General features: G+C 35.2%; 1 protein-coding gene across 3 annotated transcripts in view; it reads left to right on the forward strand.

The window, feature by feature from the left end:
- Positions 1–16,821, forward strand: part of LOC150106811 (nucleoprotein TPR-like) — an 826,699-nt gene that overhangs the window by 192,025 nt on the left and 617,853 nt on the right. For all 3 annotated transcript variants that reach the window (XM_090393327.1, XM_090393328.1, XM_090393329.1), the window contains exons 9-10: positions 3,069–3,247; positions 10,369–10,473. In XM_090393327.1, the coding sequence (XP_090249453.1) occupies positions 3,069–3,247; positions 10,369–10,473 (284 nt within the window). The remainder of the gene's footprint in view (positions 1–3,068; positions 3,248–10,368; positions 10,474–16,821) is intronic.

Genomic DNA, 16,821 nt, shown 5'->3' on the forward strand with positions numbered 1-16,821 from the left:
AGACTAGAGACCGCAGATATGAGAGTCCTGAGAAAGATTAGAGGTGTGAACAGATGGCGTCAAAAGCAATATCATATTAAAAATGAGGATATTAGGAAGGAACTTGACATTGTCAGCATCCAGGAATTCATTAGCAGAGCTAATCTCAGGTGGTATGGTCACTTAAATAGAATGGGAGAGGAAAGATTAGCAAAACAAGTGTTCTCTGCCAGGTTGGCAGGAAAACGACCCAGAGGAAGACCAAGATATAGGTGGATTGATATGGTACAAAATGCCTTAGACAATAGAAATATAAGATCTGATAATGTTGGAGTCTTGACAAGTAACAGACTGATTTGGAGGAAAATTGTAGATAGGAAGTTAGTAATGATGTAATTTTTTCATGTAGTACTGTCATATCCTGTACACCCCTTGAGGGTACATGACAGGAATTTGATTATGATGATAATCCATGTTTCATATATATTGTATAACTTTAGGCACTCTGGTCCAGTGTGGATTTTTCTGGGTTTTTACAAAATTACCTTCGCTCATGAGCTCTCTCCTTCTTCTTCAACCTTTTGGTTTTGGTTCTGTCCACTGCTGGACAAAGGTCTTCGCCATGGTTTTGCAGATTACTCAGTTTTCTCCCTCTCCCACCCATCTCACTCATGAAAAATAAATAAATAAACAAATAAACTGAGCTCTGAATACTTGATTTTCATATATGCAAAAATCAGCAAAAATATTTAACAGTTGAAATTTCATCATCAGAACGATTTCAGTTTAAATGTAAAAAATTGTAACCTTGTTGCTAAACCTATAGTAATTTTTGTTTTTCAACCATTTTTATGTTCATGATTGGTTGATGAAAGACCTCCCCCCTTCCAACGACAATTTGTAAAGATCATATTAGCCCTTCCTGCAGCTCTAAATTTAATAACATGAATGTTTAGGACAACCAGTAAAATTTGTTGATTTATTTCTGTTTCACTATTTTAATGTCTAAATTTTCAAAATCAAATGTTCATAATATACCAGAATGTTATTAGTATATGTGGCTTTTATTATTGTCTGCTTATATAGTCTGGTATTTTTTGAAAGCTTTTCAACTCCTAGTTAGAATATAAATTAAAGATACCATGAAATGATATTCTTGGTTTAATCCTTTATCCAAGTGTGAGCAAACAAATAAAGATCAAAACTGGTCTGGGTAGTGGCCCTTCCCATAATGCATAACGTTATATACATCTGAAAGGGCATGTGTTTTGCATTATGGGATACCAAGGCAATCGATTTGATGTCATTAGCCTCTATCTACAAGTAGCCCCATTGTGAAGATACTTAACATGCATAGTTTGTTTGCTTACATTTGAATATAGGATTAAACCAAGAATATCATTTCTTGACTTCTTTAATTTATAGTTTGGTATTACAGTTTATTCTTACTATAGTGAACTTTTAAGGACCATCCAAATAATGTGCCTGAAGGGCACGATATTGTTTTGCTTGTATGTGATAATGTATTAAAAACAATAACAATAATGCTAAATGTGAATAACTTATGAAGGAAATATTGGTTTGTGTGTGTGGAAATAGGCAGATAACCATTGATAACCCCTCCACAGTTGCACATGAAGTGAAAACTTTTGTTTGCTTACAGTTGGGTCAAGGATTAAAACAAAAGTATAATTCTTGTTTAATACAAACACATTTCATAATCTTCATTATCTCTTTATTGCAAAGACATTGAAAGTTTATTTTTCACTTGGTTAGAATATAATAAATTTAGTTTAATCCTTTATCCAAGTGTGAGCAAACAAAGTTTGCGCCTGAAAGTATCCTCAGGACTGGGGTAAGGTAGTGCAACACCAGGGCAACTCCTTGCAAAGGTGGAGCAAGCTACTATCACTCCTATCTCAGTATCTCCCATAATGCAAAACACATCTCCTTGCCGATATGTCTAATGTTATGCGTTAAGGGAAGGGCCACTACCGAGACTAGTTTTGACCTTTATTGAGGTCTCTTCAGTGGGAGCCAGGCCCAAGTGGAGATACCAGCCAGAAGCATTAGCAAGGTCATCTCTACCTATAGGAGTTGCCAAATGGTGTGCCACCTTTTTAATAAATTACTCTGGATTTAGAGAAAGATGTTGAAAGCTTATTTTTCACTTGGTTAGAATATAATAAATTTAGTTTAATCCTTTATCCAAGTGTGAGCAAACAAAGTTTGTGCCTGAAAGTATCTTCAGGACTGGGGTAAGGTAGTGCAACACCAGGGCGACTCCTTACAAAGGTCTGGTTCCCACTGAAGAGACCTCAATAAAAGTCAAAACTAGTCTGGGTAGTGGCCCTTCCCTTAATGCATAACATTAGACATATCCACAAGGAGATGTGTTTTGCATTATGGGAGATACTGAGATAGGAGTGATAGTAGCTTGCTCCACCTTTGCAAGGAGTCGCTCTGGTGTTGCACCACCTTACACCAGTCCTGAAGATACTTTCAGGCACAAACGTTGTTTGCTCACACTTGGATAAAGGATTAAACTAAATTTATTATATTCTAACCAAGTGAAAAATAAACTTTCAAACATCTTTCTCTAAATCCAGAGTAATTTATTAAAAAGGTGGCACACCATTTGGCAACTCCTATAGGTAGAGATGACCTTGCTAATGCTTCTGGCTGGTATCTCCACTTGGGCCTGGCTCCCACTGAAGAGACCTCAATAAAGGTCGAAACTTGTCTGGGTAGTGGCCCTTCCCTTACATAACATTAGACATATCCACAAGGAGATGTGTTTTGCATTATGGGAGATACTGAGATAGGAGTGATAGTACCTTGCTTCACCTTTGCAAGAAGTCTCCCTGGTGTTGCACCACCTTACCCCAGTCCTGAAGATACTTTCAGGCGCAAACTTTGTTTGCTCACACATGGATAAAGGATTAAACTAAATTTATTATATTGCAAAGACAGTAGTATTTTAACTTATTGCCTAGCAATTTTGGTACTTTTTTTTTTTAATAATCATTTGTTATTTCATTTATTTTATTATAAACTCCTACTAGTTTCTATTTTTTTTTAAAATTTAGGTTTGAGTAAAGAAAATATAGAGAAGTTATTTCCAACTGCTGCAGCAACAAGTGAAGTATTGCGATCTGGAATGACATTAACTCAAATGTATTCTGAATTTGTTAAGACACAAGAGGAATTACAAAAGGAAAAAAATGAAAAACAACGGCTGAACCAACAATTACAACAAATAGTTACAGTAAGTAGATAATTAATTTTTATGCATTTTTGGATTAAGTCTGTGAACTTGCACCTAAAATGAGACTGACAATGTTCTTCTGAGGATGGCCCAGTTCCATCAGGTTTTAGAAATCTGAAACCTGATGGAACTGATGTTCTGGCTATCACTGATTGGATTGTGTTTTACTTTGGTGTTCAACATCCAAATCCTTTGCCTATACCTTTACATTGGTGGGGCCCATTAGTAGTCCTGGATACATCTTTCAGCTGTGACAAGCATTAGACAATCAGACTAGAGGAAACTATTTATGAGTGAACTAATGTAAAGCAGGGATCAGGTGTGATATCTACAACCTTCAGAGGAAATACATTTCCTCTGAAGACCAAAAACATGTCTGCATTCCAGAGCAAAATCTTGATTACTTTTCTACCCATTTTTTCCAGCATTTAATTTTCGTGATATTATCAAAATTATATCAGACATCTTGAAGAGACTCGCTTCTTTTTTTCTAGGTTACTGCTTTAAAAAAAATTATTCCATAGACTGACTGCCAAGACTGAACCTCATGGTAATATTTTAGGTTTCTGGGTTGCCTTGTGAATAATCTTGCTGCCACATCTGCCAGGTGTGTCTGGAGGGAGTCCAAATAATGAGGGAATATTGGATGGGAGTGCTTTTGAGGATGTGATTTGTAGAGAACTTGGATAAACTTCTCCATATATATAGAGCTTAGTAAGGAATCCATTACTATATATTCCATGTCATTCCCAGTTTCACACAGCTTAAAACAGCTACCATTATGGACCAAATGTCCCATTAAAAGAAATATGCATGTAGATAAAGGCAAACTTTCCAAAGTCTTCCAGATTCATTTCATTAGTATACATGGTCTTTGTTCCAACTTTAGTGATATTCATTTTCATTTCCACTTTACAAAACTACAATTATTTTTCATAACAAACTCAAATTTCAGCTTCTCGCTGTTCACCTTGGATCTCCTCGACTCCTTTCATCTCAGTTGGTATTTGGGCATATGTTAGCTTTAATATACCCTGTCAGAAAATTTCAAATTTGTTTCTAAAGTTTCTTTTTGATCTTTGATTTAAAAATCTCTCAGCCCTATTCTGTCAGATTCATTTGTTGTCTGCACCTCTCTCATAGGGAAAGCAGTTAGTCATTCTAAACTTCATTCCTTTCTTTAAATGTTTCTTTAAAAATTTTCCTTGGAGATTTTAATATTTATTCCAACCAGCTTTCCTTTTCCAACTCACAGATCAAGCAGGCAGAGATCATGAGATATCTGCTGTTACCACTGATCTTACTCAATTTGTTTACATGGCTACCAGAATACCAGATAACCCTACCCACTATCCAAACACTCTAGATCTCTTCATCACTAGTGATCCTTGTAAGTATTGATATTTGTCCTCTAGGCCAGGATTTCTCAAACTTTTCCTATAATGGAACACTTCACAAATCTTGAAATTTTAACAGAACAACACCTTGGTTAGAGTGGAGTATCATCGGTCTCGTATTCAGTGTAAAGCTAAGTGCACACTATTGCTGCAGCAGGCTGTATCGCATCGCAAAAATTCGACAGCGCACACTACAAGTGTGCCAGGCTTCAGCACATCGCATTGACCTTGCTTGTGACTGCACGTTTCCTAGAATAGATACCTCTGTACTTCACTCGTGCTTGGAGGTGTCAACAACCACGGGCAGCTGTCAGCCAGCAGCTGAGTCAAAGCCAGCGCATGTTGGCCTTAATAGCACAATCCATACACAAAGTGAGGAGCGCCTGATTTTCAAACTTGTTTGAACTTATCGCAACATTTAAAAACCATTCCAGACTCATATCAATTTTGATAATTTTTCACAGAACACTTATTCACTTTCCACAGAACATAGTTTGGGAAATGCTGCTCTAAGCAATTCACTCCACATCTAATGTTAATTTCTTCTGAAATGAACATCATTTGTGCTGTCATTTATGCATCATCTGGCTTATAGGAAATCTATGTGGGATGATCTTCACGACTTCTGTGCTTCCTTTCCTTGGTTGGATTGTTATTTTCATTCTTCTGATCCAAACATTTATACTGAAGCAATTCTTATTGGCATAGAAACATTTATTATCCATCTTTAAATTATCATCAAATCCTTGGTTCCCCAAGAAATGTGCCAAGGCTGTATACATGAGAAGAAGCATGTCAATTGGCTTTCATTAAACTCTTCATCTTCCTTTTCTGTTTATATCAAAATCCTAAATAGCCGCAAGCAGACATTCAGAACATCTTCATAACTTATTTTAATGATATTAATAAATTAACAATGCCAAACTATTTTATGAAAGGATGTTTATTAACTGGCTTATATTTCAAAATTCAGAAGTTTATTAACTGGATTTCAAACTTGCATCTTAGAACACAAAGCAGCATGTTGTAGTTTACACATGGCAGACAAAAGATCTCAAGTCCTAATTTGGCATCCTGTAATGTTGTAAAAAAGAAGTATTATAGCTATGTAGGAGTTGATCTTAAGATAACAGCCTTCTAAAGTTTTGGCAAATTAATGAAACTATACTGTTTCAGTTAGGAGAATTCTTCATAGCCATGGCTCACTCTAAAAATAGTTTTGCTGACCTGTAATGACTTCTAAATAGTACACTTGTTTTCTTCCATCTAATTCCGTGTGAAGGGTGTACAACAGAGTGTGGTCTGCCAGCCCCGACTTGCCATAATAATGGTATGAATGTGTTTTTTATGTTCTCCAAGGCAGATGCTAACAGATCTTCCTGTCTGCTCATAGTAGGCCATGTCACAGTCACAAGGAATTTCATACACTCCAAGATATGCTACAGAATTCTTAGGAGAGCAGATCAGAGTTGCTAATTTAACATGTGATGCGAAGGCCTTGTTTTATTAGTATTTTGGCTATCTTTTCTGATGTACCTCTGACATCAGAATAGGAATAGTAATGTTTTGTTATTGTGTGTTAAGAGGAGGGAGAAGTATTGGGGCTATGTAGTATTTTATCTGTTTTGTAGGAATTGTACTTTCACAGAGATATTTAAATTCTGTAGAAAGAGCTCTGTTATTAGAACAAATTGCTCTGGCCTATTCATAAAGGTGAATACTGTTGGGCTGGATGATGATGATGTGATTGTATATGTAGATATCTTCCAGCATGTGTGTTGGCTTTCTGTAGATACATTAGTCACGTGCCTTTCAGATGGATTACTATCTTTTTCCATTTACAGAATCTACATATACAATCACATCATCATCAAGCCAAACAGCATGGCATTCTAAAAACACTTACATAGAGAGCCAGAACAATCATCAGCAAATTTTGAGATATTGGCTGTTTAGGTAGGCAACAAAAGCATTCAAAGTGTCTTGTCCATAGGGCTAAATGGCAAACACATCATCAGCAAAGTGGAATCACAGTAGGAGCTTGTATGTAGCTGTGGTAAATTTTTGTTTTCAAAATGTTCCATGTAAAAGTTAGCTAAAGGGATTGGAGAACCCATAGCAGTAACATTAATCTGTTTGTAGATTTTTCTTCCCCATGTAAAGTAATAACTTGCATACACCTAAGCTTGTCTGTTTGATATCAGAATATCTGATTTTGGAAACAGGAAAACTCATTTCCAAAATGATAGTCATGTTTATCAAAGCAATCGCTGTTTATCAAAGCTATTAGCCGTAACTTTTATCCAACCCTTCTTTCACCTCTTTTGCACTTGGATGGTTCTGTTGCATCATTATCTACAGAGAAAGCCAGTCTAGCATTTTACCTTTTCAAAGGTAAGATGGAAAGGTTCCGAATGGTAGGAAACAATTACCAAGATCATTTCTTGCATAGATGATCTTGGTAATTGTTTCCTACCATTCTGAACTCTCTCTCTCTCTCTCTCTCTCTCTCTCTCTCTCTCACAGACACACACACACACACACACAACATTCAATGTTACTTTGATTTTATGACAGAAAGGGATCAACAGTTTTGCCCAAACTGGATACAAAAAAAAAGCCTTCTGGTCCTGTTGGTACTTTTCAAATTGTATTGAAGGTTTGTTCCCCAGATTTAACTCCTGTTCTGTGTTGCCTTTTTTTATTCTTTTGTATTCCAGTGATGATATCTGACTTGCAGTTTATAAATAAGGCCATATTCAATCCATTCCCCAGAAGGGCAACAAATCTCTGCTATCTAATTACCACCCAGTTTTACTTACTTTATATCTTTGAAGTATTGGAAAACCTTTAACATTTGACTTCCAAGCTTCCTTAGTATGGATTCCACTACTGTCAGTCAATGGTCAGTCTTCTTGTTGCTTTTGATTTCCACTTTTGGACATATGCAGTGGAAAAGTTAGAGGATTCACAAGTGATTACACTTTGATATCTGAGGCATTGAATTGAGTTTGGTACAAAAACTCAATTCATGTGTTAGCAGAGCAAATCTCAGGTGGTGTGGTCACTTAAACAGAATGGGCGAAGAAAGATTAGCAAAACAAGTGTTCTCTGCCAGGTTGGCAGCAAAACGACCCAAAGGAAGACCAAGATATAGGTGGATTGATACGGTACAAAGTGCCTTAGACGATAGGAATATAAGATCTGATAATGTTGGAGTCTTGACAAGTAACAGACTGATTTGGAGGAAAATTGTAGGTAGGAAGTTAGTAATGATGTAATTTTTTTCATGTAGTACTATCATATACTGTACACCCCTTGAGGGTACATGACAGAAATTTGATGATGATGATGATGATGTTAACTGTGTTTTACTTGCTTTCTAGTTTTTTAGTTTGTGTTATTTCCTGAGGAAGTGAAACAAAGTATTTCACAAAACTAGTGAAAATAAAAAAAAAACTGTTTCTCTTTGGCACTATTGTGGTTAAATACTGAATAAAATATTTCTAAAACTGTACGAAATCATTTGGGTGAAAGTTGAACAAAGGACTTGCCGCTTCCATTTTTAGAGGCACATTAACTGAGTTACTTGCAGTAACTCAGTTAATGTGTTTTATTTATTAACTGTTGTCTATGATGTTTAAGTAATGTCAATCCACTCAAAACAATACAATTGAAACTTGATAATTTTAAGGAATCGTGTGTAGCAACTTAAGCATGTCTTACTGCCAACAGTGACAACAGTTGAGACAAGGGATCTTGGTGTATTGGTGGATAGGAATTTGAAGTTCAAAGGTCACATAGCAAAAGTTGCAAGTACAACACAGGATAATTGTGATATTGAAGCGAACCTTGACATGTAAGGATAAGGAAGTCATTTTGCCTTTTGATAAGACCACACCTAGATTATTGTGCAAAGATTTGGTCTCTCAAGCTCCAAGAGGATAAAGAAGCCGTGGAAAGGGTGCAAAGAAGAGTTACAAAGATTATATCTGGATTATGGGATTTAGTTTATGAGGACAGATTGCGAGTATGTGGATTGTAGACTCTGGTTAACAGGAGAAAGAGGAGTGATATGATAAGAGGTCTATAAACTTTTGAATGGGTGTTACAGGATATCATCTGATGCAATTTTTCGTTATATGGAAGATTTGGAGAGAAATGGGACATCCATGAAAGTTAAGTTTGTTCACAGTCAAGAAAGGGCCTAAGAGCTAGGTTTTCTCCCAGAGAGAGAGAGCAGTGGGTGAGTGAAATAGTTTGCCTTTAGGGAGTAGTGAGTGCATCTAGTGTGAATGAATTTAAGGGAAGGTATAACAGCTGGTTTGGGTGATTTATAGCCTCCTTCGATGAGTCCTTGACTCCCTGGAGGTCCCATAATAATAATAATAATAATAATAATCTTCAGAGAATTTTGTGCCCTGTACATTCTTCATTTCATATCAGTATTGTCCATATTATTTTGCTAATGTAAGGTGAGTTACAGATTTTCTGATTTTAGTACATTGAAGTGTGGGCTAGGGAAGAGAAGAGATCTTTGGAAAAAGTGAATGAATTCTGTATTTCAGGAGAGATTTATAGGTTACATTAAGACTATATTTGTATGGCATTCTGCTTATTTTTATTGAATATTCTTTTAATGTATGCAGTGAATATGACCTCTTTATCATCTTTATATGTAATCTTGTGGAGAATTTTTATTTTATTCATTTTTTTTTGCAATCCCAAAAACATCAGTTTTTTAACTAATACAGTATTTTATCATTTGTAGGCTTACACATGTTTTATGTTTGTGCTTGCTTGTTAAAGTGGTTGAAAAAGGTGTTTAATGTTTTGTGGTTATGGAACTAAATAACAAATACTTCATAATCATATATGTTCTAGACACTGGATTTGATTTTAGTGGAGTGGAGTTCTAGACCACATTGCTCAAAAAATTCCACATAAAAGTTGGCCTTAGGAATTTTTTTAAAGTTATTTTGCCTTATTAAGTAACCCAAACATAGTATGTGGACAGAGCGCTGTGATGTTGGATGGAAATTTGTCTTTTAAAGAAAGAATATTGTCCGTTAACGTTTTTGAGAAAAAAGGTACGTCAAAACTGGCTACTATTTTGATGTACTTTACTGACTCATTGGTTCTGAGTGTGGTATTCTTAATTTTGCTTACCCAATTTTGAGTGTTTTTTATATTATCAAGAAGTTAAGTCATTCTGCCTTCTAGATGAAAAACACAGAACATAAAAACAGAAACAGGTAGAGAGAGAGAGAGAGATGAGCCACCCCAGAGTTAAAATTTTATGCCAAATGTTGTCTGCAGATTTCCCATAGAAAATGCGTCCATCACATAATGAGAAAAAACAAAATCTCGTTTCTCAGTGGGGACCTTTGTACTCTGACTATGAAATGTAACTGGGGAGGGTGGTTGGTCCAGCATTTCCTAAGTTCTAAGCTGAAAATCACAATATTGAAGGTTGGCTTCCTGACTGAAGTTACTTCCTGTCAATTGCACATGAGGTGTAATCAAACATAGCTATAATCTTTCTAATCAGAAAGGAAGATACTACAAAATTTAGTGATAATAGGTCAGCAAGATAAAATTGTATAGCAAACAAATGTTGGCTCTCTCTCTCATATACACACACACATCATATATGTTTGTAAATATCATATATTGATATCTAATTGTTGAAAAAAATTTGATCACATATTTGTATTTTATTAGGAAATAGAAGAAAACACTCCTGTTGTGAACCAGAGATTTCAAGAATACCAGAAAGCTTTGGAAACAATATCATGCCTTCGCAATCAGTTGGCCAGTTCTCTTGTGGTACGATACTTTCTTTAGTTGCATAAATAAGGATTGATAAGTTATATTTCTTACTAAGAAATTGAAGTCTTGTGTAAATTTTTGCCCTTATGCAGCTTATGTTTATTTTCTTTTTAGTAATAATATAGACATACAGTTCTGTACATACAAGTGTTTACATTCAAATGTAGAAATAAGTAATGGCAAAACAGAAAATATATCTTATTTTTCTCTTCAAGGATTAGGCATTTGCCTCTTCTGACTTTACTGGTCTTTCAATCTTGCCACTGGTCTTCCTTTCTCTCTTTCCCTTTGGCCTGTATCTATCTGTTTCTTTTGGTAGCTGATATCTTTCCATCCTAAATAGATGTTTTTTCCATTTCTCTCTCTCTCTCTTTCTCTCTCTCTCTCTCTCTCTACATTCCTCGATCTTTTCATTTACATTATAAATATCTAGTTCTTTTCTGATGTGTTAATTTCTTATATGGTCCAATTTTGTACCTTTTATTGCTCTTAAAAATCTCATCTCTTTTCTTTTTAACAGTTCATGTTTCTGAACCATACAATAAGTAAATAAATGTCATCAACTTATTCTGGTGTTCTGCCTTATAAACTTTAATAATAAAAAAAAAAAAAATATATATATATATATATATATATATATAAAGGATATAATCTTAATATTTTAAAATATTAAAGATTGAAAATATAGAGATAGTTAAAAAATATAAATACATCGAATATATAAAAAGAAAATATTAATGAAGGTAATAATGATCTAACTTTTCCACGTATTACAATCATAATATCTGCTCTCCCACTTGAGGGTACATGTCAGGAATTTGATGAAGATGATGAAATATTAAAGACAGTGCAGCATTACTTTTACTCCTTACTGTTACATTTACTCAAAGGTTTTCCTATTAATTATTTCAAATAAGATTTATTCACACATACCTGGGAGTAAGAAATATTAATGGAGAAAAAAACTCTGGATAAGAACAACCTTATTTTGGGATCAAATTAGGCTTGTCAGGATGAGATGGTTACTTCGTCATTGTTGAGAAATCATGGGAATATAACAAGAATTTGTGATTAAGCCTTGTAAGTGGGACATTTGTACAGAGTAGTATATAAAACCTATACTTAAATTATAAATCAGCAGCTTGTACATTTGTAGTTGGTTCAGTGTAATGTAAAGTTGGATGCTATTTTTACTGTTATTTGCTATTTATGGAGATCGTGTTATGAAGGAGAGTGCTGTTAAATCTGATATAAAAATTAGAAACCTCAGCGCTTCACATTTTACAGATATGCTCGTAAATAAATTCATTTTGGTTCTTCACGAAAACTAAATTCAATAACTGCTGTAACAGATTTGATTTGAGAATTAGCAATAAAAAAGGTAAAAACTGTGAAAATAGCCAGGAACATAAATGTTAGTTATGTTACTCGTTTTCATCTTTCAGGCTATATACTCCTAATTTGATTTCAGAAATGGAAGTAAAACATCTACTGCAAGAAAGACAAAGATCCAGATTTATTTATGCAGTTAGAAGACGAAAGTCTACAAAAGAAAATAAGTTATAAATTAGACCATTGCCACATTGCCTCTAAGCAGTACAGAAAATCCATTGAGGCTTGTGACCCACTGGCTTGTCCTGCATTTGTTGATGGTTAATCTACAGAACATAACAAATCTGTTGAACACATATTTCAACCATTTATCCACAGTTTTAGTGAAGATATTAAATTAAATTTGAAAAAATAGTTCACAGAGTTAGCAACATTTTTATGGCAGGGAGCTAGATGAATAAATTTATAAAGAATAAGATGAAATTAGATAAAACACTAGAAGATAGAGTTCACACCATTTTTAAATTATGGATCTAGGAGATGAGCTACAAATAGCTAATTTAGGATGAGAAACCACAGATATGTGGTTGAACATTCTTTAAAAGTAAGATACATCAGCATAAAGATATCAGGAATCAGTGTAGGCAGGGCATATGTAACAAGATACTCTTAATTTGATTTCAGAAATGGAAGTAACACATCTACAAGAAAGACAAAGATCCAGATTTATTTATGCAGTTAGAAGACAAAAGTCTACAAAAGAAAATAAGTTATAAATAAGACCTTCACATTGCCTCTATGCAATACAGAAAATTATTTGAGGCTTGTGACCCACTGGCTAGTCCTGACTTTTCTGTTATTCATCTGCCACCCACTTGGATGACGAATGAATAAGGTTAATGTAATATTTTGGGATTTAGCTGACAGAATTATCTTATAAGTGGACGTGTATTTTGATGGCGTATTATCCAATATTATATTGATTTGGACACTGCCTTGTGTATATCATGATTTCTTTACGCAACCACAGCAAATTATGAAACTAGAACAGGCTGCTTGAATGGAAATGAAGATAGTCATTAGTTTAAGAGGGTTTGGTGGAGCTAGGAGTGGAATCTTAGAAAATACATGTTGACATATTTGGTGACACCTGCTGTTTACGTCAGGGAACTAGAATGCATAATGACAAGTCAGATGCTGAAACAAATTCCAACTGAACAATCTTGAAGAACTACAACAAAGTTACTGTCAGAAGAATTGAAGATAGGAACTGGAAAAGTCCCATGTGGACATAATTGGCATTACTGAGACAAAGAAGACTAAAATGAGTGAGATTCTCTTAAATAATAAGTATAGGATATTATATTTGGGCAATAATGATCAAGGAAAATAAGGAATAGCTATAGTATTCAATACCAAACCTGAAGATAAATTTCTTGATTGGAAGGCAGTTTCAAGTAGGGCAAAATTTAAACTGGGAAAATAGAAGACAATGAAACTTATTTGTGCCTATGGTCCTATCGACAATTCTCCTAAGGAAGAAGGGGAGGAATTTTTCGAATCATTAGAGCAGGCAGCTAAATAGAAATAGTGGTCATTGTTGGAGATCTGAACAGCAGAGAAGGAAATGAATTCCACCAGGCATGTTGCAGCATTTTGAGAAAATTTGGAGATCATCTACATTGTAAATTGTGGTTTGCTGACCATGATCTGGATATTCCTTTACACAGAATTAAATGAAAGAAGACAGTGCTGCACAGAAGTTTTAGAATCAGCATCGGCTGTAATGCACTCCCCCAACTTCCACAAGTATGGCTGCATTAACTAGATGAGCCTAACTTCTCCAAATTTACTTTGTTATCCAACCCTTAGAGGGCATCATTATTTTATATCCATGGTGTCTGGAAATTCATTGTGAGAGACCCACACTAATATTTGTACACACAAAACTTGTCATATCATACCTCTCTTTAAACTGATTTACTCATTCTGACAATCCATTACATAGGAACTAGTATCACACTGCATATCCACAGTCAGGAAGAATAAGCCAAGTGGAAGTTAAGTGGATAAGTAGGGAGAGCTGCAAGAGCTGAGGAGGGGGGAGAAAGAAAAAAAAAACATTGTATAGGGAATATAAAGAAACAGTGATCAGATTACTAATGAGGAGTACAAAGTGCAAGCAAGACAGGTGACTGCTATGGTAAGAAAGACCAAATCATGTGGAAATTTTCATTCAAGAAGAATTTATGTGGAACTACAAAATTGGCAATTATGACAAACCTAGGTAGTGGCTTGGAGCAGTGCACTGGCAAAACAAGCTAGAAGGAAAGAATGCCAATAGTGCATGAGAAGAGGTAAGGGGTTGCTTTTGAGAGAGAGAGAGAGAGAGAGAATCAGACTTGTATAACCAGGGTCATGAAGGTAAACTGAGTAGGGATTAAATGTAGAAGTAGTGATATAAACCATTCTCATCAGCAATGCAAAGTACAGTAAAGAAGGGTAAATCAGATAATGAGAGAAAATTAGCTAAGCAGGCCAAATTAAATCAAAAAGAGTTTTTTTCATTATGTAGCAAGCAAGAGGAAGAAAGATTTTAATCAATGCTGATAATCAGTGCTTCTCATAATCAATGCAGTAGTAGTTGAAATAGTTATGTTGCTAAGTCTTCACTCTGCAAAGGTGTTTCATCCATTTGGAGATTTTATAGTTGATATGGCAGAATCTGATGTCAGAATTGTGGTAGATGAACAAGAGGTACTCAGCATATTGAAAAATATTTAGCCGCGTGGATAGACTTATGTGTTCGTCCCACATGTTGGATTGGATTTAAACGGTATTGATGCAAACACAGATTGATAAGAAAATAACTATTTATTAACTTAAAAGTTAATATTTCGCTGATATTATATCCAGTATCTTCAGAGCACACAAAGTTTGTTACAAATGCGAGACAACCACAATCTGGTGTAACAGCTATCTCTGATTGGGTACTAGTGAAGATTGAACTGCCCACTCAGTCTCTAAAAAAAGTTAGATAGGGCTAAAAATGGCCTCGCCTACTACCTGTATATATGGGAATAAAAAGGCATTAGCTGATTTTTTTTTTTTTTTTTTTTTTTAAATAAATATTAATTTGGTCTTAGGATAGCTGTCTCCCAAATCTTTGGTAGATTTATACAGCCATACTTGTTAAAGTTTGGAGTATGTTTTAAGGCTTCTGTTGATTCCAGGATTAAACTCTCTGACTTATAGAAGCTTCTATGCAGTACTTTTGTTGTTTTTTTCCAATTGATCCTGTGTACTGGGGTATCCAAAGCATGGTCTGCCAGACCCGACTTGCCATAGTGAAAGTGCCGGATATATTTTTTGTGTTCACCGAGGCAGATGTCCACAGTTCTTCCTGTCTGTCCATAGCAGGCTCGATGACAAGAACAGGCACTTCATAGACTCCTGAATGTGATAAAGGAGTGAATCTGTCCTTAGGTGAACGGATGAGAGTTGCCAATTTCACATAAGGTTTAAATACGGTGTGCAGTTGGTGTTTGTTAAGCACCCTAGATAACTTTTCAGATGTGCCTTTAATGTATGGGATGGTGATAGTTTTGTTGTGGTCTTCTGTGGTGGATAGTGGGGGGGGGGGGGATTTCTGGGTAGCATTTAATATTTTATCTATTTTATGGGGATTATAGCCATTGGTTAGGAAGGTGTGACGCAGGTGAGAAAGTTCAGCAGTGAGAGCAATGTCATTGGAACAGATTGCTCTAGCTCTATGGGTTAATGATGTTTTTAAGATACCATATTGTTGAGAAGGGTGATGATTGTTTATGTAAATATCTCCCTGTATGTGTGGGTTTTCTATAAACCAAAAATGATAAGGAACCTTCTGGAAGACGTGTGATCAGTGTGTCCAGGAAGGGTAGGTAGTCATTGGCTTCTAGTTCCATTGTAAAGTGGATTTTAGGGTGCTGGCTATTTAGATGCACTAAAAATGTATTCAATGTGTCTGGGCCATGTGGCAAAATAGCAAACACATCATCAGCATATCATAGCCAGAGACTAGGTTTGAGAGTGGCTGTGTTGATACCTAGCTTTTCCAGATGTTCTATGTAGAAATTGGCTAGGGGGGGGGGATCCCATAGCTGTCCCATCTAATTGTTTGTATATTTTTCCTTTTCATATAAATAATATAATATAATACCAGCGAAATATTAGCTTTTAAGTTAATAAATAGTTGTTTTCTTATCAATCTGTGTTTGCATTAATACCATTTAAATCCAATTCAACACATTGAAAAATATTCATGTGAATTACAGCAGTAGGATTGGATGGCATGTCAATCCATGTGCTACGTGAATGAGGAAGACAATTGGCAGTGCTCCCAAGGAAGTTGTTGAATTCAAGTCTCAGCTCTAACGAGGTCCAAAGGGAGCAGAAAAGCAGTAAGATTAAAGGTGGCTCCAAGACAGAAGTGGCAAATTTCAGATCAATTAATATTTCAGTGACGGTGGTTAAAGAATTGGAAAGGTTGGTCATAGGTAAAATCTAGCAGTGGATGGATAGGAATACGATACTGTATGCTGGGTAGCATGGTTTTGTAAAACATAGGTCCTACCTTAGTAATTTATTCACATTTTATAATAGAGTAGCAGCAGAATTTGATATTGGAAATGGCTACACCATGACGCTGCTGGACTACAGAATACCACATAGAAAATTATTATAAAAGTTGGAGCACTGGTAGCATGGATTAAGGGGGGGGGAATAATCAACAGAGACTGGAGTAGTATATAGTAGAAAAGTTCAGAGGACATACAGTAGTGATCAAATTAATCTGAGCACTCACATTTTAAAGAAAAAAATTTAATTTCCCAAGGAAATATATACAAAAATTAAACTCCAACTTTACTTAATAATTTATGTGCTGCTCTGTTCCTAATAAGTTCATTAATTCGCTTAGGCATGGACTCTATCAATGTACAATAAATTTTTCTTATTTCTGCATCTCGAAAC

This window comes from Typopeltis vanoorti, chromosome 5 (assembly GCF_054136105.1).
Source record: "Typopeltis vanoorti isolate ZY-2024b chromosome 5, IOZ_Tvanoo_1.0, whole genome shotgun sequence".
Lineage (NCBI taxonomy): Eukaryota > Metazoa > Arthropoda > Arachnida > Uropygi > Thelyphonidae > Typopeltis > Typopeltis vanoorti.